The sequence below is a fragment of the Heliangelus exortis genome, chromosome 2 (genome assembly GCF_036169615.1).
Source record: "Heliangelus exortis chromosome 2, bHelExo1.hap1, whole genome shotgun sequence".
Classification (NCBI taxonomy): Eukaryota; Metazoa; Chordata; class Aves; order Apodiformes; family Trochilidae; genus Heliangelus; species Heliangelus exortis.
In genome coordinates, this window is record NC_092423.1 from 762268 (window position 1) to 787672 (window position 25405).

The 25405-nt window shown below is 48.8% G+C and overlaps 1 protein-coding gene across 14 annotated transcripts in view; it reads left to right on the forward strand.

Moving 5' to 3' along the window:
- Nucleotides 1-25405, forward strand: part of MAP4 (microtubule associated protein 4) — a 166448-nt gene that overhangs the window by 104029 nt on the left and 37014 nt on the right. For all 14 annotated transcript variants that reach the window (XM_071734492.1, XM_071734485.1, XM_071734494.1 and 11 more), the window contains 5 exons: nucleotides 1683-1811; nucleotides 3901-4605; nucleotides 6479-6622; nucleotides 7428-7598; nucleotides 8742-13052. In XM_071734492.1, the coding sequence (XP_071590593.1) occupies nucleotides 1683-1811; nucleotides 3901-4605; nucleotides 6479-6622; nucleotides 7428-7598; nucleotides 8742-13052 (5460 nt within the window). The remainder of the gene's footprint in view (nucleotides 1-1682; nucleotides 1812-3900; nucleotides 4606-6478; nucleotides 6623-7427; nucleotides 7599-8741; nucleotides 13053-25405) is intronic.

Consider the following 25405-nt stretch of genomic DNA (forward strand, 5'->3'; position numbering starts at 1 on the left):
TCCTAGAGTTTCTTAAAAACAGAAGCAGAGCTTCTCCTCTTGGCTGCCTTTGCAAGAAACAAAAGGCACTAATGGAGTGAAGTCACCAAAACCCCTCACTGTTTCTGCCTCTCAAATCAATTTAGAATATAAACTTGTGTTTCTGGGAGGTGATACCAGACACATTCTGGTTTAGTGCTGCAAGAGATGGGGAGAACTCTGCTTTTGTAGTGCCTGTTTACCTCTAACTTAGGGTAACAAATTTAATGCATACAGGTCCAAGCCCAACCCTCAGTAGATATTAGTGGCTCATCCTTTCAGGGCCATGTTGTGTAGCAGAGCTTTGATCCATTGAAAATGTGGATTCCAGGCTGTGTCTGCATCCTGTGCATCTCTGACACTGAAGGGACCTTAATTTCCAGATGGGATGTGTGTGCCAGCATGGCCCGACACTAAATTAATCATAGAATAAATAATAGAATGACATTATAAATATAAATATACATTAAATCTAATGAACAAAATAATAAATCTAAAAAGTGCAATAGATGTAAATAGTACATTACATAATACATATTTAAATAGACTGCATAAAATTGGGTTGCACCAGATGATCCTTGAGGTCCCTTCCAACCTGACATTCTGTGATTCAATGAAACTTTGGTCTTGAAAAAGATTCTAAAACTGAAACTTGCCCCCTGTGAAGGCTTCTGGTGTTTGTACCCACTGCAAGTCAAACCTGCTGGGCTGGGTGATACAGCAGAGCCCTGGTGCTTACTGCTTGGAAGGGTCAAGGCAGCTCAGGGCACCAAGAACATAATTTGGGCTCATGCATAATCAGCAGAATTTTAAACTAAATTCTAATTGCAGATCTGTGTATTCTGTCCATTTGCCTTTAGCTTCTGGTTACAGCTGAATCTTTGAAGCTCCATTGTGACCCAGTTCCATTGTGGCTGTGTGCATGCTGTGCTGTTGCCTCCACAACTGGGTCTTTGGTGCTGATTTGGGTGAACAAGCTGAGAAGAGAGGAGTTTACCACTGCCCATAGGGAGAAAGTTCTGGAGCTGGTGGCTCCTGCTGGGACTTGGGGCAGAACTGGGCTGCTTTGCAGCTGAACCCTGCTCAGTTTTGTCACTGCAGTGGCTACTCTCAGGATACAAGTGGTTTTCTAGGTATTGCATGAACTGTTTTTTCTAAGATTAATGGTAGAAAACAATTCTGGTTTTGTCTGACCCACCCAGGATGCTGAAAGGAGGGGGGGGATTCCTCAGCACCTTGAGAGAGTCCCAGAATGTGATGTGGGAAGGGACCTCCAGGCCCATCTGCTCCAACCCTTCTCATATTATTGTTGATCTGAGATGTCTCAGCACCCCTGGAGCTGAGACTTCCAACTTTCCCAAGTGGGGGAATCCCCCCCTTCCCCTGGGAGACCATTCCAAGGTCTGACTGTCCTCAGGGGGAAAAATTTTCCTCTGGTGTCCACTGGGAATGTCCCCAGGAGCACCTTGTGCCCATTGCCCCTTGTCCTGTCCATGGGACTCCTTGGACACAGGGAGTCTCCAGCTGCTTTGGAGCCCCCTCTAAGTACTAGAACACCCCTGTTAAGAACTGGGAAGGTGACTCACACCCTGGCAGCTCCAGAAGAGAGAGCAGGTTGCTGAAGTCCTCCTGAGTGCCTGATGAACCTTCCTTTCTGTGCCCAGTGCCCCCCACAGTGGCTGAAGCACTAAACCCCAGTTTGCCAGCAAGCCCTGCAGCTGTGGCTCCTGCTCTCCCTCCTCCTGCAGCCACAGCATCCCCAGGAGAGGCTGGAGCTGCTGATGGACCAAAAGGTAACATGTCCCCAGGGTAAAGCTTGGTGCTGGGTTGAGGCCCCTCCTGAGTAAGCTGGGGTGGTGGGAGGCCATGGGGAAGCACAGCAAGGTGTTGACCAAGTCCATTGGGGCTGAAGGTTTCTGGTACCTGAACTGTGTTGGTGAGAGACAGCAAGTCTGCTCAGCTTGTCAGCTCCTGGCTCCCCAGCCACTGACTGGTTTAATGGTTCTTTCTCCAGAGTTTAGCTTCAGAAAAATAGTAAGATGTTTCAAGACAATGGTTATCCCATGTATACCAGCATACCATATATTCCATGGTTACACCGTGGTACTGCATATAAAGAGCTTAAAACCAGCCTGTTTTAAAGTCTCTCTTTAAAAAAGAGATTTTTTTAAGGCATTTATATATAGCATCAGACTCATGGTACATTTGACACCAGTTTTGTCCATTTACTTTCTGCTTTATTCCATTCCTTCCCATGGCTCACCAGGGCACATCCATACTGCTTTTAATATTCCTTACTGTCTTATTCTTCTGTAAAATCACAATCTTTAAATTTTATTTTTGAGAGGGTCACTTTAGCACTTCTAAAAAAGGGAAGGGGAAAAAAAAAAGGCAAACCCAAATGAGGGCCAGTGCATAATGGATCCTTTTGCTTTGGTTCACTGCAATATTGGTTTCCTCTAAGTGGATCCTGAAATGCTATTTTTAAGAGATTTTTCTGTTCAGTTCACATGTCTGCTTCAGGATTTAATATATTTTCCATTTTTTTATGAGGATATTTTTTAGATGTGACTCAAAGAAGCAGTAGAAATTGTATTTTTTTTGAGGGGGGGATCTACTCAGCACTATAACTGAAAGGTTCAGGTCACCACCCATTGCACAGAGCATGGGTAGTGCTTGGGGCTGTTGAAATTAATAGCTGCAGAAAAGAAATCTAGAGCTTCTGACTTTTGATAATTAGTAAAACTTGGCTCTAGACAGCTGAAACCTTAAACTGGCTGGAAAAACTCCTTTAAAACTCCTTTAAGGGGTTTTTGTGAGAACGTGATCTTCAGCACAGGGGTTTGACTGCCCTGGGAGCTGACAAATGTGATTTTGAAACTCACAGTTCAGCATCTGGTGTGTGAAAAGTGGATGAGGCCAGATCAGGCATGAAAGAATAAAGGGGAGTTGGTGGTTCCCTGGGGAGCAGTGTCTGGGGAGCCAGGGCTTCTGCTTGGGTTGCAGCACTGTGCCACCCATGGGCACCAGAAATGGTATTTCCCAGAATGGGTTGGGTTAGATGGGACCTTAAAGCTGACCCAGTGCCCCCCCCTGCCATGGTCAGGGACCTTAAATCCCCCCCCAGTGCCCCCCCTGCCATGGTCAGGGACCCCTCCCCCAGCCCAGGGGGCTCCAAGCCCCATCCAACCTTCAACACTGCCAGGGATGGGGCAGCCACAGCTTCCTTGGGCAACCTGGGCACCCAGGGGCTCAGCACCCTCACCCCAAACAATTTCTCCCTCCCTCCCTGCCCAAGATCTCCTCTCCATCTCCCCTCTCCCAGCTCCAAACCCTTCCCCCTTATCCTTTTTCAAATGAAGTGGAATGTTTCAGGGTTTTTGCTGCTGCTGAAATGCACAGCTGGGCTCATCAAGGTGACACCAGAAGTCTCTGTGTCCTGCTGTAGAGGAGAACTCCCTTCCAACCCAGGGATTCTATGATGATTTCTGCAGATATGCTGCTGGGATTTGTTGCTCCCAGTGGATCCAGCATCTCTGGTCTCTTGCCAGCTCCATGGTACCAGGCAGTTTTTAAACAAAACCAAGGCCTCCCTTGGCTGATGGACGTCTGGTGCAGAGGGAGGTCTGACACTGTAGTTAAGGAGACAAAACCAGGAGACAAACCTGAAGCTGTAGAAGGAGCAGCTCCTGTGTGCACTGAGGAGCAGCATCATGATCAGTTCACTCTGAGCATGGACTGAGATTGGCAAAATTTGGGAGTAAATGATGCTGAAAGCCAAGGAATGCCAAGCCTCATCTTCTCTAGTTGTCCACTCATGCTGCTGGGGACTTTCAGGTTGTGTTTTGGGGCTGATTTCTGTGATCTGTGTTTCTGTTGCAGCTGCAGCATGTGTTCCCATCTCAGGTGATGTGTCCCTTTCTGCAGAAGAAGCTGGGTCCATTCCAGCAGGAGACACCAAGCCTCCCCAAGCTCTGGATGCTGGGTCGGTCCCTGCTGCAGAACCCAGCCCTTTCCAGGCTGTGGATGTTGGGTTTGCCAAGGCTCCTGATGCTGTCAGCACTGCACCCACCCTGGTGGCAGACACTGGCTTCACCCCAGGACCAGGTGCTGTGTCCCAGAATGCTGTGTCCCAGAATGCTATGGATTTGGAGTTTGCACCAGCAGAAGATGCAAGGTTTGCCCCAGCAGCAGCTGCAGTGTCTCACCAGGCCATGGATTTGGCATTCCCCCCAGCAGCAGATGCAGAACCTCTGCATGCTCTGGATTCTGAGTTTGCCCCAGCAGCAGACAGGAAATCCCACCATGCTGTGGATTTGGCCTTTGCCCCAGCAGCAGATGCCAAATCTCCTCCTGGCACGGGGCCTGAGTTTGCACCAGCAGCAGATGCAGAAGTCAAGCATCAAGCTGGGGATTCTGGGTTTGCTCCTGTGGTGGAAGCCAAACCTCTCCCTGCCTTGGACTCTGGGGCTGCCTCTGCAGAAGCTAAGGCTGTGTCTGCCACCAAGGCTGCTGTGTCTGAAGGGCTGGTGACATCTGAGTCTTCTCTTGAGCAGGACAAGTCACCCTCTGACAAGCCTCCTGCAGGTGAGTGTCTGAGCCTGAAAACTTCATTCAGGCTTGAAAGAGCACAGCAAGGAGAGAAGGTCCCTGCAAATTCCAGGTTCAGATTGGATATTAGGAAAAATTTCTTCACTGAAAGAGGTTTCCCAGGGAGGTGGTGGAGTTGCCATCCCTGGAGGTATTAAAAAATGAGTAGATATGGTGCTTCAGGAGATGATTTACTGGTGAAGGTGGTGTAGGGCTGATGGTTGGACTTGAAGGTTCTTTCCAACCATGATGATTCTATGATTCTGTTACCTCAGCAACTTTCCTGGTAGCTCACAGTGATGGCTGCACAGATGCACATTGTCATAGCTGTCAAATAAAGAGCATATTGGTTTGGTAGCTCAGGTTGTGGAATCAAAGAATTATTTTGGTTGGAAAAGATCTTTAAGATCATGGAATCCAACCCTTCCCCCATCCCTGCCAGGGCCACCCCCAGCCCATGTCCCTCATCCCCACATCCTTAGGGGTTTCTCTGAAACCCCTCCAGGGATGATGGGGACTCCAGCTCTGCCCTGGGCAGCCTGGGCCAGGCCCTGACAACCCTTTCCAGGGAGAAATTCTTCCCCAGCTCCAACCTAAACCTCCCCTGGCACCACTTGAGTTGTGCCCAAAGTTCCTCTTGTCCCATCCCTTGTTCCTTGGGAGCAGAGCCCGACCCCCCCTGGCTCCAACCTCCTCTCAGGGGGTTGCAGAGAGCCAGAAGGTCTCCCCTCAGCCTCCTCTGATCCAGGATCAACACCCCCAGGGCCCTCAGCTGCTCCTCACAACTTCTCCAGACCCTTCTCCATCTTCTCCAGCCCCTCCTCCATGCTCTCCAGACCTTCTCCTTGTGCTCCAGACCCTTCCCCACCTCCATTCCCTTCTCTGCACACTCTCCAGACCCTCAATGTCTCTTTTCTGACCCCAGGATTGGGGGTGCAGCCCCAGCAGTGCCCAGCCCAGGGGGAAAACAAAACACAGCTTAAGTAGAGCTCAGTTCTGCTGTCAGGGTACAGACAGAGGATGTGTTTCACGAGGATATTTCACTTATAAAACTGGAATATCTTAATGATTTTTAATTATTTTTTTTACCTGCCACCCTGGGCAGTGATGGGTGTTTTCAGGACAGCTGCAGAGACATTTTAGTTCATCCCTGCTCATACTTTTTTTGTCTATCACCATCATCTTCAGCTTCTAATGAAATCCTTATGGATCCTCTAGGACCTAACATTTTCAAACCAGGGTATTTATCTCAGAACTGGTTTCTGAATAGACTGATAGGCTTTGTTGATCATCTGGTGACATTTCCCTGGAATGACTAAAGGCGTTGAAGGGCTGATGCCAGCATTTTCCTTTTTTCCATGGGGTGGACAATGGGTTTTCTGTGCTGCAGAGATTCCTGAAGGGACAGTATCATTTCAGAGAGAAAATCACTGTCAAAATCCAGCAAATGCACTGCCTCTGCCCAGTCCTGTGTCAGCTGATGGCAGAAAGAGTTGGAGTGAGGTATTTTAGTTTATTTCTTGCCCTCTAGTATTCCCTAATTTAATCAGAGGAGTAAATTTCAAAAGAGAATTTTTAACAAAAAAAGACCCTACTGGAATCTAATAACTGATAGGCACAGGTGGGTGAATGAAAGAATAAATACCAGACAACAGAGGAGCATTTTCCTTAGCAGAGCACTTCAGCTTGCAGATGGGGAGAGCTGGTAGAAAGTGATCCCAAAAATCAGGTTACCTCTACTTGAAAAGTGGGGAAAACCTGTAGTTTCTTATGGGAGATAAGAGTTAGATGAGAGAGTGATTTTTCTCTTCCTTATTCTGATCTAAGTTAAAGAGGATACAGATTTTTATTCTTCACCTTCTGTTTGCAGGAGCAGCTGCAGATGTGGAACGAGAAACGAAAGCCCCAGAAGCTTGTGTTGAACATTCAGAGAAAGCTGAGGACAGCAGAGCCCCTCCCAGCCAGCACCCAGAGCATCTTCCAGACCAGACAAACCATCTTGCACAGCCAGCAGGTGAGAAATGCAAACCAGAGAGGGAACCTGGAGCCAGCACTTTGCTCTCAGCTAATTCTGCCCCACCACCCAAGTTCTTTCTCTTTCTCCTGTCCTTGCCAAGGACAAAGCCACCAGGGTTGCATTTCCAGCAGGTTATCAGTGTGTGATAAAACATGGGCACTGTTTTAAATAGGTGGGAGTCTTAACTTTTGAAATTCCCCATCCTATAACTTGTCTTTTTCCTCCTCATCCATAGTTCTGCCAAAGTGTGTCATAATTTTGATTTCTAGTTAAAACTGAAAAAAACTGAAATAAAATTAATTACAGATAGAACCGTTCTCCCATGTAATTATGTCTTACAAAATTAAAACCTGTTGTAATTATGTGTAGCTAGGAATCTTGTAGTGTCTGCATGAATATATTCTAAGGTATTAATGAATTTGAGATGATTAACATTCAACAGGGACTCCAGAGTGGTGTAATGGAGCATGTTCTGGGTTTGAATTCCAGTGGGAAGCTGGGATAGTCTGCATTCAGTTCATTACAAAGAGGGAAAAAAAGCCCAGACAAACCCTCACCCTTTGTGAAGCACCACGACAACCTTTGCTTTGTGTTTTACCCCCACCTTGACATCTACCAAAATGTAAAATTGCTGATTGGGATGGGACTCTGAGGAGATGAGACCTGCCAGACTGCTGTTTCTCACAAACTTCATCCCTATGAAAAGTAAAACCTGTACCTTCTTTAAGAGCTTGTTTTTAACCTGCAGGTCGCCCACATTGGTAAGAACTGAAGCATTCTGTTCATATTTTGTATCTTTCAGTTCCAGTAGAAGCAAAAGAAGCTGTTGCACTAGAAAATAAAGATCTCCTTCCAGAAAAATCTGTTCCCACTGTGGACATCACTGGTACAGAGAAACAAAAGGAGGAGGCTGAACACAACCATGTCCAACACGCAGAACCTCAGCAAGAAAAAACCCTGCAAGAACCCACAGGTAGAATATAAATAATAAGTCACTTCCAGAATGGAAGCATCCTCTGGGAACTCTTCACCTTTTTCTGCTGACTGCGTTGCCACTTGAGCAAGCAGAAATCTTTTTTGCACCAAGCAGCTCTGCAGTTCTTTGCATTCCTGGGTGATTCTGCTTGCACTTTGCCTCTAATCCCTGCCCTCTTAAATAGTCTTTTCCCCTCTCTGTTCACTGGGCTAAAAGCTCAAGTATTGGTGCTGCTAGTACTTTATCACTGGGACTGGCTTATCTACTTTTCTGCTGCAGAATTTAAAAGCTCACCATCTTTTTGCCATCACTGCTAGCTTTTTATTTTGGGTGTTAAAAAGGACCATTAATTCTTATTACAACATTCCTAGTAAAGACCTCCTTCCAAATTGGGTTTTGTAATTACCAAAGGAAAAATGTAATTTATTTCTTTCCTCCCTGCTCCACTAACCCAGCCTCTCCAGTGAGCTGTTATTGCTTACCCTGGTGACTGGGGGCTGATCTGTGGGCCAGGGCTTACTGACAAATGTCTGAGGCTCTCTGTACAGTCAGTGGCTTGTAGCTAAGGAAACCTGGTGCTGGCTGTGACAGCACAGCAGATTTGTTCTGGTGGTTCTGCCTTCTGCTGCTCTCACCCTGGGTGCTGGGGCAGACGTAGCTCCCCTGCTCCCCCTTCCCCATCCTGCCCCTTTCCTTTTCCCGAGTCTCCTCTTTTCCACTAAATTTCTGTTTTAACATTTTGGAAGGATGGCAGCTAGAGATGTAAAAAGTTTCTCTCCTGTCTCGTTTTGCTAAGACAAAATGGATCCTTAATGCATTTTTCAAAAGCCATAGCATGTCCTCACAAGAACTGTTGCTTTTTCGGTGGGGTAAGAGGAGCATGTGTCAGGAATGATGTATTGTTAAGTAGCACTGACATATCTATCAGTAGCAGTTTAATTAGGCTTTGTGTGTAATTGGCTGTCCCAGCTCTACTGAGGTGGCTTTAGGATTAACGTGGTGTCGGTGGTGGAATATTCTGCATATATGGCTGTGCTAGGACTGTTTTAGATGGCTTAAAATTACCTATAGAGCATATCTATTATTTTATTTAAAAGCAAATAGTTCCTTCAGTGTTTGAGCAGGCTTCCTGTATTCCAGGTCTCCCTACTGCACAAATCAGGCAAGCTAACAAATCAAGTGACCGCAGGTTTGGCAGAGCAAAACCTGCACCAGTGCCTATTGCAGATGTACCAGAGGAACGTCTAATAGGCCTCCCACAGCAGAAGAGTTCTGACCCCAAAGTAGATCCCTGTTCTGTAGAGGAACTCGGCTGTGTTGCTGGAGCACCCCCACACCCTAGGGTCTCCCACAAAAAGGCACCTGAGCAACCGTCCCGCTCGACGTCCGAGTTTCTGGGGAGCTGCAGAGATGTCCCGAGGGAGAGCTGGGATTTGGAAGGTTCTCTGGCAATTGTGAAGAAAAAGAAAAAGAAACCAAAGCAGAAGAGAAACCAGCTGCCAAGGGCAATGGAGTTCTGGGATGAAAATGTCTCTGGATCTCCTAGAAGTTCTCCATTTGCTGCAGAATTCCAAAGAGCAGACGTCTGTCCCATCGTGCCTGCTGAGGCTCGCAAGGAGCAGGCGATGGCCTCGGGAAGCAGAGCTGCAGATGTGCCAAAGGATGCTAAAATAATTCCAGCAGGTCAGATCTCGGATGAGCAAAATGCCTTCCCAGTGCCAGCAGCAGGCCAGAAGTCCCCCAAACCCAACCTGCCATTAGGATCTGCCTTGGATGCCAGGAACGGAGACGTCAGGAAAACAGAAGAGAGGAGAGATGAGAGTTTCATGTTGCAATCAAAAGGCAAAAGGAAAGAGGTTCCTTTGCAGCAGGCAGGCAGGGCTAAGGTGGAGGAACCTGTTCCAGCAAAGGGTCCCACCACACCTATGGGAAGAGATTTTCTTGATAAAAATGAGAACAGGGAGAGTAAGGAGTCCAAATGTGCTGACCTGATGCTGTCTCCTCCAGAAGCCATCAGCCTAAACAAAGCAGAAACTCCTTTGGAGACCAAACCTTCAGAATTGCTCCTTTCTGATAAGGAGACAAAATGCCCATCTCCCAGGCATGAAGCCTTCAGAGACACTGCCCACCCTGAGGTTCAGACCTCCAGTGGGCCCCTGGCAGCAGCAGCAAAGAAACAAGGGAGCTGTGAAAAAAGCAAAGGGGTTGAAAATGAATCCTTCAGGGAGGCTGCAGCCCCGTTGGAGAAGCTTCCCAAGGAGCCAAAGGCAGCTTCTGAAACCAAACCAGTGAGCTCCGACGTCAGGACTGCAAAGGGAGGGTTGGAGGCCTCAACAGATCCCAGTAAAATGCCTGTTGTTACCCCAAAACCTGAGGAGGTCCCTGCTGTGCAGGACAGGAGGGCTGAGGGTGCTGGGGAACAGCCCTTTCTCCTCTCGGTGTCATCTGATGCCAGCAAACAGCTCAGCTCTGCCGGAGCAGGGGACAGAGCCATGGTGGCAGAATCCCCTGAGCAAAACAAAGGGAAAGGCTTTGTGGTGTTAGAGCAGCAGACTGGAAAAGATCCCAACATTGCACACGGGCTGGACAGACCCAAAAAAAAGCGTGGTGAAGGGAAAGGGAAAAAACCCAGGAGCTCCTGTGAGCAGCTGATGGAGTCGGAGGATGTAGGCAGGCCTGGGGATGGAGGGAGGATGGATGAGGCTCTAAAAGAAACAGCTTTCCCTGAGAAGGGCAGAGGTTTCCCTGCACGAGTCCAACCATCAGCAATTGCTGCAGACAAGCCAAAAAAAAGAGGGAGTGATGGAAGGAGTAAAAAAGGCGAAAGGAGTTATTTCCAGCAGCCTTTTCTTGAGCATAAGGTGGAGCCGAGTGGTTTTCCTGATGTGATCCATCAGCCTCAGGCAGCCAGTGATGAAGGCAGAGAGAGGGACTGGGCTGCTGCTGAGAGGTTTCAGGAGAAGACATCTAAAACTCCAAGGCCCCTCGAGCTGGGGATGGAAGGACCTAAAGAAAATCTTAGAAAAAGTGAAAGGGCTGATCTGGGGGCTTCAGGCCAACCCCTCCTGCTGGAGAGCAGCAGAGAGGAGGCCAAGCACTTGGCTGACACAGTCAGCAAAGCAAAAGAGGTAAATTTGGTGAATAAAGGCAAAGAGGTTGGAATTGCTTCAAGTGAGTCGGTTGAGAGCAATTCTGATGCAGACAAACCCAGAAAGAGAGGTAGTGATGGGAAAAGAAAAAAAACTGAGAGAAGCCCTTTGAGGCAGGCAGGTGTCCTGGCTGCTGGGGTGGAGACAAACACCCTTCCCAGCAAAGAAAAGGTGGCTGGAAGCACAAAAGAAAATCCCTTTGATAAGGAAAAGGTGTCTGGGTTTGAAAGAGAGCTTTGGCTGGAGAATGTGACAGGTCTAAGCAAAGAGGTGCTGGAAAAGCCTGACACTCCTGGTGGGGGTAGGTGTTTCTCTGATCAGCCAGGTCTTTCAGGGCATAAAACGGAGGCAGCAGGGCCAGAAATTGTCACAACTAAAGAAACTTGCCCCAGGGATAAAGGTAAGGAACTAGATACAGCCCAGGCTCTCCCAGAGCCCAGGACAGATGCTCCTGTGGTGCAGAGTCCCACCAGGGAAACAGAGATGGAGGAAACTAAGAAAAAAAGTCGAGATGTGAAAGGCAAAAAGGCTGGAAATAGTCTGGAGCATTCTGTGGTGCTGGGAGCAGGGGATGTGCCTGCAGGAAGGGAAGAGGTGGGAAATACAAAACCAATTCAGTCTTTTGATAAAGGCAAAGAGACTAAATCCAGTACTTCAACAAGTCTCCTAGGTGACCCAGCTGATCTTGCTAAAGTCCAAGCTCCTATTATACCTCTGGAGCCAGAAAACTCCCACACAAGCAATAAAAAATGCAAAAAGACAGAGGCTGACCTGCAGCAGCCATGTCTTCTGGAGCCCAGATCAGGGGCAGAGATGTTTCCTCCTGGTGACCTGGAGCTGACTGGCAAACCTGAAGCAGCAACTCCCACTGCTTGCAGCAAAGGGGGTGGAATTCCTGCCCTAGAGCACCCAGCAGTGCCAGATCCCACTTTGTCCACAGTTACTGATAGACCCAAAAAGAGAGGTTATGATGGCAGTAGGAAAAAGGCTAAAAATGCCTCTGAGCAGCCTGTGGTTCTAGAGCCAAGAGCAAACAGGAGAGCAGTGCAGCCTCCTGTGGGATCTGAGATGGAATGTGGGATGGAAGACCCAAACCTTGTGGATGAGAACAGAAATATCAGAAACTTTCCCACTGGCCCTCAGATGCTTTGGAATAATAAAGGGAGCTCCTTTGAATCCATGGCTCAGGCTGCAGGACCTGGCCCTGCTCACTCTGGTGAGGTTTCTCCTGGCTTCCCAAAGCAGAAGGAGGAGGGGGCAAGAGGGAAGGGGCTTCCACCTCCTGAAGAGGCAGCAGAGAAGAGCAGCAAAGAGCCTGGATCTGGAGCTCAGAAGGAGATAGAGGTGGAACAACCTTGCAAGCAGCCACTTAACCTGGAGCACAAAGAGCCTGGAGAGGAGATGTCAAAGCCAGGTGGTGAAATCAAGGAGGTTGGTTCCCAGGGTGGGAGTGAGGCAGGTAAACCACTTCCTTTGGATCATTCAGTGAAACAGGACGTGAAACCAAGGAAGGACAAAGTTCACCTTTCTCCTGAGGCAAAGGTGGATGATAAAGAGATAAGAACCCCTGAGAAAAAGCAAAGCACCACCAGCACTTCCTCAGCCCTCTCTCAGGAGGTGGCAGATTCAAACCAGAGCCCTGCTCCTGCTCCTGCTCCTGCTCCTGCTCCTGCTCCTGCTCCTGCTCCTGCTCCTGCTCCTGCCAAAGGGACAGAGAAACCAGAAGGAGCAACCACCTCTTCTGGGGAGAAGGACCTGGGGAGCCTTTCCCCTGGACTTGCTGCCAGCCCAGAGAGCAGAGCAGGAGCAGCCAGGTCCCAGGTTGTGGCAGAGGCACTGGTGGAGAATAAAGCTGAGCTGGAGGGAGGTGGGAAGAGTGAGCAGAGCTCACTGGAGCACCCGGGCAGTTTGGACAATAAAGAGGCAGAGGCTGCTGATAAAAAACTGACAGCTGCCCCACCAAGCAACCAAAGTCCTCCAGATGACCAGAAGGGTCATTCTCAGCCTTCTGGAGATGCTGCTGCTCAGGATGAGGAAGGTCACCCGAAGGACACCCCGGCCTTGAAGCCTGGAGAAGACAAACCTCAAGACTCCACTAAAGGAAAAGAAGAAGAATGTGAGCAAAAAGCTGCAAAGGAGGCAAAGAAAGAGAAAGCTAAAGCAGCAGACCAGCTCAAAGGCTACATGAGACCCACAAAGTCCAGAGGGGTGCCAGCTCTGCCTGCCAGGGCTGCTGCTCCAGACCGAGAGAAACAAAAGCAGCTGAAACCCAGTGGTGTGAGCCAGCAGAGGCAAGAAAAAGGTGTGTGCTTGTGATTTGAGCTAGCAGCAGTAATGCAGACAGCTTGCCTGCAAGGCCTTGCTCTGTGGCAGCGTGTTGGCATGAACATGTCATTGTTAATCCCACGTGGCACAAGGGAGTGTGGCATGACTGGGGTTTTGGCTGATCTTAAAAGGCTGTTGGGTCTGCTTGCCTGTCTCACAGTGCTAATTCCCAGAGTTTGGAGGATTGACAGCTTGGTATAAGGTACAGAATTCTTGATTATTGTTTCTTTGGTTTTTTACTCAATCAGAGTGAGTTTTACATACGTGTCATAGGATATTTCAGTGAACCTGCACTGTGTGGTGTTCAGTTACATGAGGTTCTTGTCATCCGAGAGGGAAAGTGACCTTCAGCAGGGATACAGCCCTGAATCATCCTGATCCCTGGCAGCACCCTGTGCCACCAGTGGGCAGGGATCAGAGCATCCCCTGGGGGGAAGTTTGCTCCATCACTGCCCTGTTGCAGGGTTTGGTTTCAATCCCATCTCAGGCTGACTGCAGCCTCCTCCTGCAGCTGGTTAGAGACTTCATCTTCAGCTGCCTTGAGCTGTGTCCTGCCTAAAGCAGAGCTGTAAGACAGCAGTAGCTGGGCTAGAGACAGGTTTCAAGGCTTTGACTCTCTGTTGAGACCATGAATGGGCTGGTCAGTGGTTTGGATTGTTTAACCTGGCTCTTGTCCAGGGAACAACATCCCTGTTCCCATAGGAAATGGGAGAGAATTGGTTTCATAGAATTTAATGAAGTTCATAGGAATTTTGAAATGGAGAATATAGCACAGAGAAAGAGGAAATAAAACCCCCTACCCCTTGTATTTCTCATTCTGAACTTTCCTCATCAGGAATTGGCATCTTCTCTGTGAATTCCAGTCTGCTGAGGTGGGCTGGGGAAGTTTATCCCTGCCCTGAGGTGCTCTGAGTTTTTGCTTTGTCATCAGGCATGCAAGTTTGTTTCTGTGGAGTTCCTTGCTGCCAGTTTGCATGATGCAGCCACTCACTTAACAAATGTGGGGCTCAAGTGTGCCTTAACATGCTGGTCAGGTTTGGGAGAGGTTTTGTAATTTTAATGAGTGTTGCATAACCTGAAGTAGTTCTATTTTAGTGAAAGTGGTGTTCTCTGCATGAACTTGTGCCTGCAGAAGTAATGTTCTTTGGTGCATGATGCTACAAAATAAGGGAAAGCTAAAGGCAGCATCTTTTTTTATATATTTTTAAGAAATTCTTTAAAACCTTTCTATTGTCTGCTAGAAGGCTTTACTTTCCTTTGCTGACTAAATTCAAGGGAGCAGATTTTTAGTAGCAGATCCATGTGAAAAGGAGAAGCTCCTCCTGAGTGTTTTGCCAGGTAAAGTGTGGAGGATTCCTGTTTGAGCACAGCAGAGCCAGTAAGTTGGTCCCTGCTTTGCACCTGCATCACAGAACCCCAGGATGGGTGAGGCTGTCAGGGAGCTGAGAGCTCATCTGCTCCAAGCTCCTGCCATGCCCAGGGACACCTCTCATCCAGCCCAGGTTGCTCCAAGCCTCCTCCAACCTGGCCTTGAACACCTCCAGGGAGGGGGCAGCCACAGCTTCTCTGGGCAATCTGTTCCAGAGGCTCAGCACCCTCCTGCTGAAGAACTTCTTCCTCAGCTCCAGCCTGAACCTCTTCTCCTGCAGTTTCAATCCATTTCCCCTTGTCCTCTGGCTGGACACTCTGAGGAAAAGTCCCTCTGCAGCCTTCCTGGAGGTTCCCTTCAGGGATTGGGGGGCAGCTCTAAGGTCCCCCTGGAGTCTTCTCTTCTCCAGGCTGAACAATCCCAGCTCCTCAGCCTCTCCTGGGAGCAGAGCTGCTCCATTCCCTGGATCATCTTTGGGGCCTCCTCTGGACTGGTTCCAACAGCTCTGTGTCCTTCTTCTGGTGGTAAACTGGACTGTAAGTGGGCCTGACCTCAGTTTGCACAAGACTTCAGTAATATTTGGGTTGCTTTCATCCTTTCAGCATTTCATAAACTCAGGGTTGTTTTTTTTTGAGGGAAGCTTAGCAGGACTGAGGGGGTTTTGGTGATGGTGACACATTTCCTATAGCAGCTGCAATCCAAGTGCTGGCAGGTGCCAAGGAGCAGACCCCTGGCACAGGGCTGGCTCCTGGTGACCTCCCAGCATCTTGGGCTGAGCGATGAAGCAGAAGTTGTGGTCGAGGAGCAGGGAAGCAGGTTTGTTGTGCCATGTACACACATCCCCCAGGTTTGTCTCTCCTTCCATCCCCTGCCCGACTCATCACCAAGCTGCTGCTCAGTGAGCTGCAAAACAGAGCAAAACCCCGGGTGGAATCAATCCCTGAGTTGGCACAAGTGGTGTGGAAGTGCCTTGGGCTGGAGCTGAGGGTGAAACAGGGAATTCATGCATTGGTTGGACAGGAGTTAAAAGCAGAGATCAGTGAAGGGAAGGTGGGGAAGGTGTGAATGTGAGTGTGCTTGTTCACTGGACAGAGAATCCCAGAGTGTCATCTGACCCCAAGGCCCATCTGCTCCAACCCTTCTCATATTATTGTTGATCTGAGATGTCTCAGCACCCCTGGAGCTGAGACTTCCAACTTTCCCAAGTGGGGGAATCCACCCCTTCCCCTGGGAGACCATTCCAAGGTCTGACTGTCCTCAGGGGGAAAAATTTTCCTCTGGTGTCCACTGGGAATGTCCCCAGGAGCACCTTGTGCCCATTGCCCCTTGTCCTGTCCATGGGACTCCTTGGACACAGGGAGTCTCCAGCTGCTTTGTAGATCCCTCTAAGTCCTGGAACAGTACTTAAGAAGGAGCTAAAGGGATCTGGATATTATTATAGTCCAGATTTTTGTAGAATCAGAGTGGTTTGGGTTGGAAGGAACCTTTAAAGCTCATCTAGTCCAACAGTTTCAATTTTCACTAAATTGAGGGGACCATGGACTGTACCTACTCTCTGCATGCCAGTTCACCCTCCTGTTAAGATCACAAATAAGAATTTGCTGCTCAAAGGCTTTATATTTTTACCTGTTACCAGAACCTGGCCAACACTCCATCTGTATTTGTCAGGCAGGACTTGAAGCTCGTGCTTTGCAACTTGTGATTTCCTGCCAGATGAGCTCTTTTTCTTTGTGCTGGGTCCTCAGTGATCTACTATCAGAATAACACCTGTGGGTATTTTGGAGGGTCTTCTACTAAGTTTAATAACTTGAATTTCTTAAGCCAGGCTCAGGTGTCAAATGCAGTGTGTGTTCTGGAACAACCAGGCAGCTTTCCCAGCTGCATCAGCTCCTGTCTGTGCTGCTAAAATAGGTACCAGCTTGGTGATCCAGCTCCTTGGGGAGCCATGGTAACAGTGATGCTGCAGTTTCTCTCCCTGGTGGAAGTTATGTGTACCTTTTTTAAACCAGGCCTGCAAACTCCTGTAATTTGCTTTTTTTTCTAATTTTGACTTTGCAGCTTAGAGTTAAGAAATGCTGGATGTGAGGCTGTTCATCCAGTTTGAATTTAATCCCTTTTCCATCTCTTGGATTTATTTCTGCTTTGCATTTTCGTTGTTGTCATCGTAAGAACTGCCCCAGATTCTTCTGGAAAGCTATTTTATGCCTTTTAATGTCAGGAGGCAGCTGAGATGATAACCAAAACATGTCAGGCATTATCAGCCTTTAAAATGTGACCGAGCCTTTGTGCCATCTCCTGTGGAATTAAAACTCCAATGAGGAATGATGTGAAAAAGCAGAGTCCTCAGATCTGTTCTTCCAAGCAGGTCCCTGGCTGATGCAGGGCTGGGGGTCTGGTGTTGAGGAATGGTTACTGGAGAAAATGATGGAAGGTTTTCATTCATTCAGAGCTGAGCCCTTTGGTTCAGATTTCCTGCCAGCATCCTTCTTCCCTCTACTTCTCCAGCTGTATTTCAACACTGAGACTTCCAGAGGATACTGGATTTCTCCAGTCCATCCTTACAGAATGGGCTGCTTCATAAAAAAAGAAACAAGTTTGTTTCAGTGTTTTGGAATTTGGTGTATTCTTGCATTTTTTACTTTATGTAAGCTCTTCAGGAAAGGGGCAAAACCGTGGATGTCTGTCAGGGTGATGCTCCAGTACTTAATGCTGTGAGCTGAGCTTCAGTGGTGGCCAAGAGCTGCAACCCCCTTGTGCTCTACATGGTTGTGTTTCTGAATTACTCTCCCAGACATAGAATCAGAGAATCCCAGACTGGTTTGGGTTGAAATGGACTTTAAATCCCCCCCAGTCCCAACCCCCTGCCATGGTCAGGGACCTCTCCCCCAGCCCAGGGGGCTCCAAGCCCCATCCAACCTTCAACACTGCCAGGGATGGGGCAGCCACAGCTTCCTTGGGCAACCTGGGCACCCAGGGGCTCAGCACCCTCACCCCAAACAATTTCTCCCTCCCTCCCTGCCCAAGATCTCCTCTCCATCTCCCCTCTCCCAGCTCCAAACCCTTCCCCCTCGCAGGCTCCCATCCCTCCAGGCCCTTGTCCCCAGTCCCTCCCCAGCTTTCCTGGAGCCCCTTCAGGCACTGGAAGGTGCTCTAAGGTCTCCCCATGGCACCCTTCTCTTCTCCAGCCTCAACACCCCCAACTCTCTCAGCCTGGCTCCAGAGCAGAGCTGCTCCAGTCTTTGGACCATCCTGGAGGGATCAGAGCTCCTGTTGTGGGAGCCATGTGGTGCTTGGTTTCCCTCCACAGCCTCCATCACCAGCTCTGCCTCTGCCTTCGTGGAGCAGCACCCATCCCATCAGCTGAGCTGGTGAGGAGCTGTCTTTGCAGCCCAGTGGCACAACCCCATGTGTAACAGAGGACCAGTTTCTCAGTAGGACAGCTCTGAATCTCTTGTGTGTACATAAAAGACATTTAAAAGCAGGGAACACCACCCCTGCTTAATTACAGTATTTGCTTTTCTTTTACTGCCACAGTGAAGACCTTTCTCTAAATATTTGCTTTTCCTGCCTGGTTTCCATTATACTGGTGTCATTATAATGTTACCTCAGCACTCTCAGAGTAACCTTCCACTCATATAATGTCTGTAATGGCCCCTGGGACCCCAAACTGTAATTGGGTTTGGTTGATAGGAGCTGATGAGCAACGAGAGAGCAATGGTCATAGGGATGGGCAGCAACCTGCAGCCCTCTCACCAGAACTCATCTCCAATGCCAGTAACTCCTAATACAGTGCTACTTTTGGAATGGTGAGAACACCATCCTACTGCTGTCAGGTCATTAATTAAGGACCTTTTAATTATTCCATGTAGGTGTGTGGGAGGAATGAAACCCCAGTGCTGTCCCCAGGCAGTTCTCATGTCAGAGCTGAATGAGGTTTTGTTGCTGTTACCTGCTTGTCCCTGAAATTCTTCACTTGTGTGCTTGTATTTGATTCAGCTTGAACAGCAAGTTTTGTTGTGGTGTCAGTTCTATCCATAACTAAAAGGTGAGCTTAGGGGACATCTTTTCAAAAGCCTTTTTGTCCTCTGGAACCGTGCATGGCTCTGAATTGCCCAAACCACTTGTAAGCGACTGCAAACACCCAACTTTTTTTTTTTTTTCTGGTTGGTTTTGCACTGTGTGTTACATTACCACTTGCTTTTTCTCTTCAGTCTCATGCAGCAACTCTCATTTTCAGCTGGCAACCCTTCCTCTTTGGCTGAGTTCCTAGGTTGAGTTTTATCCCTTTATATTCCTGTTCATCCTTGACACTCTGATTTTCAAGAAGAGCTGGGAAAGAAACCAATATAATTCTGGTATAAATTGGTCCAGATTTAGAATGTTGAGCACATTTCCTTAGTGATACTGCTCAACTTTCAGGGGACAGCTGAATTTCGAGCCTCATCTTCCTGCTGGTGTCGTGAGTTCATTGCTTGTGTATCACTCAGCTGGCTCTGCTTCACCTCATTTCCGTTCCCACTATCAAATACTCCTACAGTAACCAAATACTGGGGATAATTTTTAGTTGGAAACACTCTTGCAGTGCATTTGAATCAGGCATTGCCTGATCACTGGGATTTTTATTGTATTCTATATGTCAATTTGCCAGTAAATGGGACCTGCCCTCTGCACCACGAGACTGTGTCCCAGTGTTGTACAGCTCCGAGATGTGAAGCTGGTAAAACTGTGGTGGCCAGAAGACAAAATAATTCTGGTTCACCTTTTTCTCCTTCAGCCTGGCTTCTTGCAGGCTTCAAGGTGAACCCAGGCGTGTGAGCTCAGCGGGTGTTTCAGGCTTGGTGTGATGCTGCTGGGTTTAGAGCAGGGTGTTGTGCACAGACGTGTGTGTGTGTGTGTGTGTGTGTGTGAACACCCTGACCACCCAGTGAACCTGCTGCAGTTCAGTGCTCTTGGGTTTTATGGGCAGAGTGTGTCCTTGCTGGTTCTGGCTGTTATTGGTAATAACACTTAATTAGAGCTTGGGTTAGCTGGAGGTGCTGGCAAGGAGGAGCTCCTCACCCTGTGAGTGATGTTGCCTTAGAAACCGGTGCATAGGATTGCACAGAAACGATTGTGTTAGATTAAAAAAAAAAAAACAAAAAAACAAAACAAAAGCAAAGGCATTAGAAGGGATAAGTAATAGCTTCGGGAGTGAAGCAAAAATAGAAACACTAGGCTGATTCATCTGCTGAGGCTGGGAGCTTGCAGATTGGGTCTGAAGTGGTGACGTGGGGATGCAGTGATCCTGCCCCACCACTGGCACTCCTGCTTTCACCTGGTGAAGTGAGGGGGGGAATCTTGCAGTTTCTTCAGCACAGGGGTGTGTTGTCCCTTTGAGGGGGGGAATTTTGCAGTTTCTTCAGCACAGGGGTGTGTTGTCCCTTGGGAAGGGCTGGTGTTCAGAGATACAATATGAGCATCATGATGCAGAGCATAAGCTCAGAGAAATGTCATGTTTCGGGTTGGGGATGAAATATGTGCTCAGCTTCCTTGACAGACTTATTGGTGTCACAGACCTACCTGGAAGAAAAAGCAGGGTTTAGTGATGGGAAGAGGATGGGAACAGAGAAAATTTAACCTCTTCCTTGTGCAAGAGTCTGCTGTCTGGCCACGGGAAGGCTGCGAGAAGCTCCAGGCAGTGGGTGAATCTCCACAGCCAGAACCTGGAGCAGGGTCTGACTTGGAAGAGCTTCTGACTGCTCCACTGCTGTTTTCTGATACATTTTTTAACAGAAAGATGGTGGAGAACCAAAAGGATTGTGAAAGCACAGATTTGATACTTAAAGAGTATGAAATCTCCCTCAAAGCTGAACTAAGGGTAAAAGCAGTGCATGGCTCCCTTCAGGAACCCAGCTTTATCATGGGCTCATCCTTACTGGAATCCTTTTCCCAAATCTGTCCAATCTTACTTGCTGAACATCCTCCCACCCTTCCCTTCATAGCTTTCATTGACTGCTACTGCTTCTCTTAGCATTCTGTAGAAAAAATTAAGTTTTGTCAGAATCTAAAGGAAAAACTGGGACCAAAGCTCCTGGTTGTCAGGGCTGCTGGTTTTGTGTTGTGAGTGTTGGTGATTTCTGGGCTTGCTGAAGGCTTAGAACAACCACCATGACGTATGTTCTGAAGCAGAATATTAATACCTTTAAAGAAAAAAAATTCATTTGGGCACTGGAACTAAGAATGGGCAGCTGGAAACAATCTGCCATGGGCAGGATGAATCTTTTGAAAAGTGTGAACTCTACGTAACCTCTGTTCATGTCCTGAGACATGAAATATTAGATGACTTCAGGAATTTTTCATAGCTAAGCATTCTCCTGCTTCTCATTATCCCAGGTATTGAGCGTGGTGCATTTCCTCCATTAAAAAAAAAAAAAAGAACTGACTTAGCAGTGGTGGTTGGCAGTGGTGGACACTGACCTCAGGAGTCAGGCTTTTCCTTCCAGTGATTCATTCACATCTCTTCATTACAAAGCCTGATCCAGTGTGGCTGCTGCTGAACCTGCTCCAGGCTTGTGTGCTCTGCCTGGGACCCCAGGGCCTTTTATGACTTGGAGCTGGAAGCCTTGCACTTGGTCCTTGCCCTCCTTTGCCTGGGACAGGAGGGACCCTGAGGTGCTGGAGAGGGTGCAGAGAAGGGCAAGTGGGCTGATCAGGGCTCTGGAGAAGAGGTTTGAGGAGAGGCTGAAGGAGGAGCTGGGGCTGTTCAACCCAGCAGGTTGAGGGGAGCCCTTATTGCCCTCTACACCCCCTGAAGGAGGCTGCAGGGAGGGGGGGTTTGGCCTCCTCTCCCCAGTGACTGTGACAGGACCAGAGGTGATGGGGTCAGGTTGCACCAGGGGAGGTTCAGGTTGGATATCTGGAAAAATGTCTGCACTGAAGGAGTGGGAAGCACTGGCAGAGGCTGCCCAGGGAGGTGCTGGGGTCTCCATCCCAGGAGGTATGAACAGAGGAGGAGATGGGGTGCTTCAGGAGATGGCTTAGTGCTGGGGGCTGGGCTCAATGATCTTGAAAGTCCTTTCCAACCATGATGATTCTATGATTCTAAATAAATGCAGGTTTTCTCTTCTAAGTGGCAGCTCTTTGCATTAAAAAATAATAAAAAAAGAAATCAGATAAAAGCCCAGCAGGAACCTTTCCCAACTTGCCCTCACTGCTGAGGACGTGCACTACATGATTGCTGATGTATTGAGATTTGCTACAAAAATCTTGTTCTGGAATTGACTGAGCAGTAGAGGAATGACAGTAATTCATAGATTCCTATAATGGTTTGGGTTAGAAGGGACCTTAAAGCTCATCCAGTCCCAACTCCCTGCATAGTCAGGAACACCTCCCCCAGCCCAGGGGGCTCCAAGCCCCATCCAACCTTCAACACTGCCAGGGATGGGGCAGCCACAGCTTCCTTGGGCACCCTGGACACCCAGGGGCTCAGCACCCTCACAGGGAAGAATTTCCTCCTAATATCTCAACTCAATCTCCTCTCTTCCAGTTTGAAACTGTTCCCCCTCATCCTATCACTCCAGGCCCTTGTAAATTGTCCCTCCTCAGCTTTTCTGTGGGCTCTTCAGGTACTGGAAGACTGCTCTAAGGTCTCCCCAGAGCCTCAGGTTTTTATCTAACACAGATGCTGAGGCCAATGTCTCACCACCCTCAAATTCAAGAATTCCTTCCCCATCTCCAACCTCAATGTCCCCTTTCTCTCCAAGTTTTAACCCATTTCCCTTCTCCTCTCCCTACCCCCCCGTGTCCAAAGCCCTCCCCCAGCTTTCTTGGAGCCCCTTCAGATATTGGAAGGTTGCTCTGAGCTCACCTGGGAGCCTCCTCTTCTCCAGGCTGAACAACCCCAATCCCTCAGCCTGGCTTCCCAGGGAGCTGCTCAGCCCTCTGAGCATTTCAGTGGCTCTGCTCTGGACACCTTCCAGGAGCTCTGTGTCCTTCTGATGTTGGGGACTCCAGACCTGGGCACAGCACTGCAGGGGGGGCTCAGCAGAGCAGGGGGGGGAATCCCCTCCCTTACATGGGCTCAGATGGCTTCAGGGTTGGCTGTTTTGGGGAACAGACTAAAGAGTTCCAGGGTGAGGAAGTGCTTGCAAACATCAGTCCTGCCTCATTGAGGAGAGGGAATGCCTGAGCTCAGGGCCCATATTTCAAACTATTACAGAAAAAAAAAATTACTGAGGCCTTTGGAGAAGTGAAGCTTGTGGGTGGCTCTATTCTGGTTAATTAGAGGGTGTTATGAAAAATTCATAAAACTTAGAGTTCCTTAGTCATTGTTTTTAAATTTAGCAGTCTCTTAAATCCAAAGCTTAAATACAAGTAGATAAATGTGTGGATTGTAGCATTTCTCAGCAGCAGGTTAAATTCAGGGGGTGTGCTGTAGCTTGCAGTCACTGGGTGTAAAAATACATTTCAACTCTAGCAGGGAGTCCTTTCACTGCTTAGGCTCCTGGACTGGAGTGTAGGGATGTCTGAAGTGTTGTAACCTGACTGAGAGAGGAGAATTTGCCTTTGTCAAGGAATAATCAGTACCAGGCACTTCAGAAAGGAAAAAACAGGGAAAAAAAAAAAGACATCTCTGCAGCTTGGTGCTAACAGCAAGCCAGGTCGTGGGCAATCTTCAGCCCTCTCGGGGCTCCCAGTTTAACCAGGGAAATAATGTCCACAGCAGGAATCCCAGTGAGGGATACTGGGGGAGTATACTGGGTGCAGAGGCAGGGTGGGAGAGTCGTGTGCTTCATAGGTGTTGAGGCTGGTTTGGAATCGATCGACACAAAATGTGAAATTTTCGGTCTAAATTGAGTGCAATAAAAAAATCCCCAAATAATGCAAAACTCAGAAATCTTGTAAATTATCTTCACATAAAAAAAGTATTTAAAAATCAAGTTCCCAGTATTTAAGAGTAACAAAACATCTCCCAACCTGTCCTGTTTCATCTTTCCCAGCTTTGCCCCCTGCCTTGTCTGAGCATTGTGGGTTGTGAAATCCTCGTTACAGCAACACTTGTGATCACTGTTGATTCCAAAAGAATATATTACAATTCATTGAAAACAAAGCCTGCTGTGAAAGGGGCCATTCTCTGTTGTAGTGCTTGGGGTTGGGCTTAGTGGGGTTTTTTTTTTTGGGGGGGGGGGGGGGGTGTTTTGTTTTTGTTTAAGGGGAGGAAAATTACTGCCCTTTCTTCCTGAGGATTCTTAAGAGAGGTTCATCAGCAGGAATTAATACTTAGAAATGCATCAGTCATAATGAGGTTTGACAGAGGGGAAAAAAGGAGACAACAATAATCCCCACAATGTTTTAAGAACACGGGAAACAAAAAACATCATCTCACTGAGCTGATGGAAGCATCGAGACGGGGGATCGCTGGGATTCTTCCCGATCTGAGTTTATTGTTTTATTTCGTTTCTGTTTTTACAAAAGAAAAAAGACAAAACCTGACGGTTTGCTTTGAGCTGGTGTCTGCATCCAGCAAATGAAGGCGTGCGGCAGGCAGGGGGTGGGGAGGAAGGAGTTTTGTCATGAATAGAGGGGGCACGGCCGTGGCGTCAGCGGCGCGGGCGAGCTCCCAGCTGCTCCTCCAGCCCCGCGCGGCTCCGGCAGAGATGTCCCTGTCCAAGAAGCAGCCGGCACAGCTCTCCGAGTACAGCCAGCTCTGCAAGCCCAGGGACGCCGAGAGCTTCTCAGAAACCTTCCACTGCATGGAGTCCCCGAAAGACTTCGGGAAAACCGAATTCGAGTGGCAGAGGACTGAGGGGAAGCTGAACGAGATCGGCTTGAACGTGAACTCGGGGGGACCGCTGAAGGATGGGCTGGTCAAGAGCGCTGGCTTCACGGATGAGGACAAGCTCTGCTTCTTTGAAGGCAAGCTAGACAAAGAGCTAAAAATAGCTCAGAAAGACAAAAGAGAAATTGAGGTGCAAGGCAAAAAATACCAGGCAGCCGCGGGTCACCTTGAGAGCTGGTCTCTGATTTCGGAGCCGTTCCCTTCGGCGGAAGGGAACTTTGCAAACCCCAAAGCTACAGAATTTCACGTGGGACAGGCAGGAGCTGAAAAACCTGGTCCCGGGCCGGGTAAAAATGGAGCCATCACCGATCAGGAGAAAGCAGCTGGTAAGGCTGGAACGGAGAACAAATGCCAGGCAGCCCCAACCCTGCCCAGTCTGGCTGTGTCGGAGAGCGATCCCGGCAAATGCGGGAAGGAAAAGGACGTCAGTGCCTGGAACCCCAACTTCCCCCCTGTCCTGGTGAACAATTCGGGCTCTAAAGAAGCAACAGTGAGAAAAGATGGAGCCCCCAGCTATTGTGTAACCGGGGTGGTCAACGACAACTACGTGCAGAGCGGGTTTTCTTCTGCCTCCACGGTGTCGAAGCCGGAACCCCCGAGGACCACCGTCGAGCTTGCCCAAGATGACTCCAGAAGTAGTTACTTCAACAACAACACCGAAATGGAGGAGGAGATGGCAGACAAGCTGAGCTGTGCCGAGGACAGCAGCTTCCTGAACAGGGCTGCCCACCAAAGGAAGGCGATGAGGCGTGCCATGTCCGAGTGCTCCCACTTGTCGGTGCCCCCGGCCCTTAACCTGGCTGATAAATACCCCGAGCCTGTGCTCAGGGAAGATGTCACTACTGGTTTGCTCTCTCCTGGCAGCAGCCTGAGCCAGTGCCCCAGCCCCACGGCCGCCAAGCCGGGTGCTCCCATGAAGAGGTCACTGACCCTCTCAGAGGAGCAAACATCTGGCTCCAGCTCGGGGCCCCAGCAGAGCCACGCGGGGCTGCCCAGCCTGGTGGTGAAGGAGCATCCGTCCCTCCCGACAGAGGAACCCGCTGCCAAGAAGGGAGAGGAGCTGAGCAGTGGGAACAACTCCATCAAGAAAGAGCTGGGCAGCCCGAGCTCGTACCACAGCAAGCTGGAGCAAATCCCTGAAATC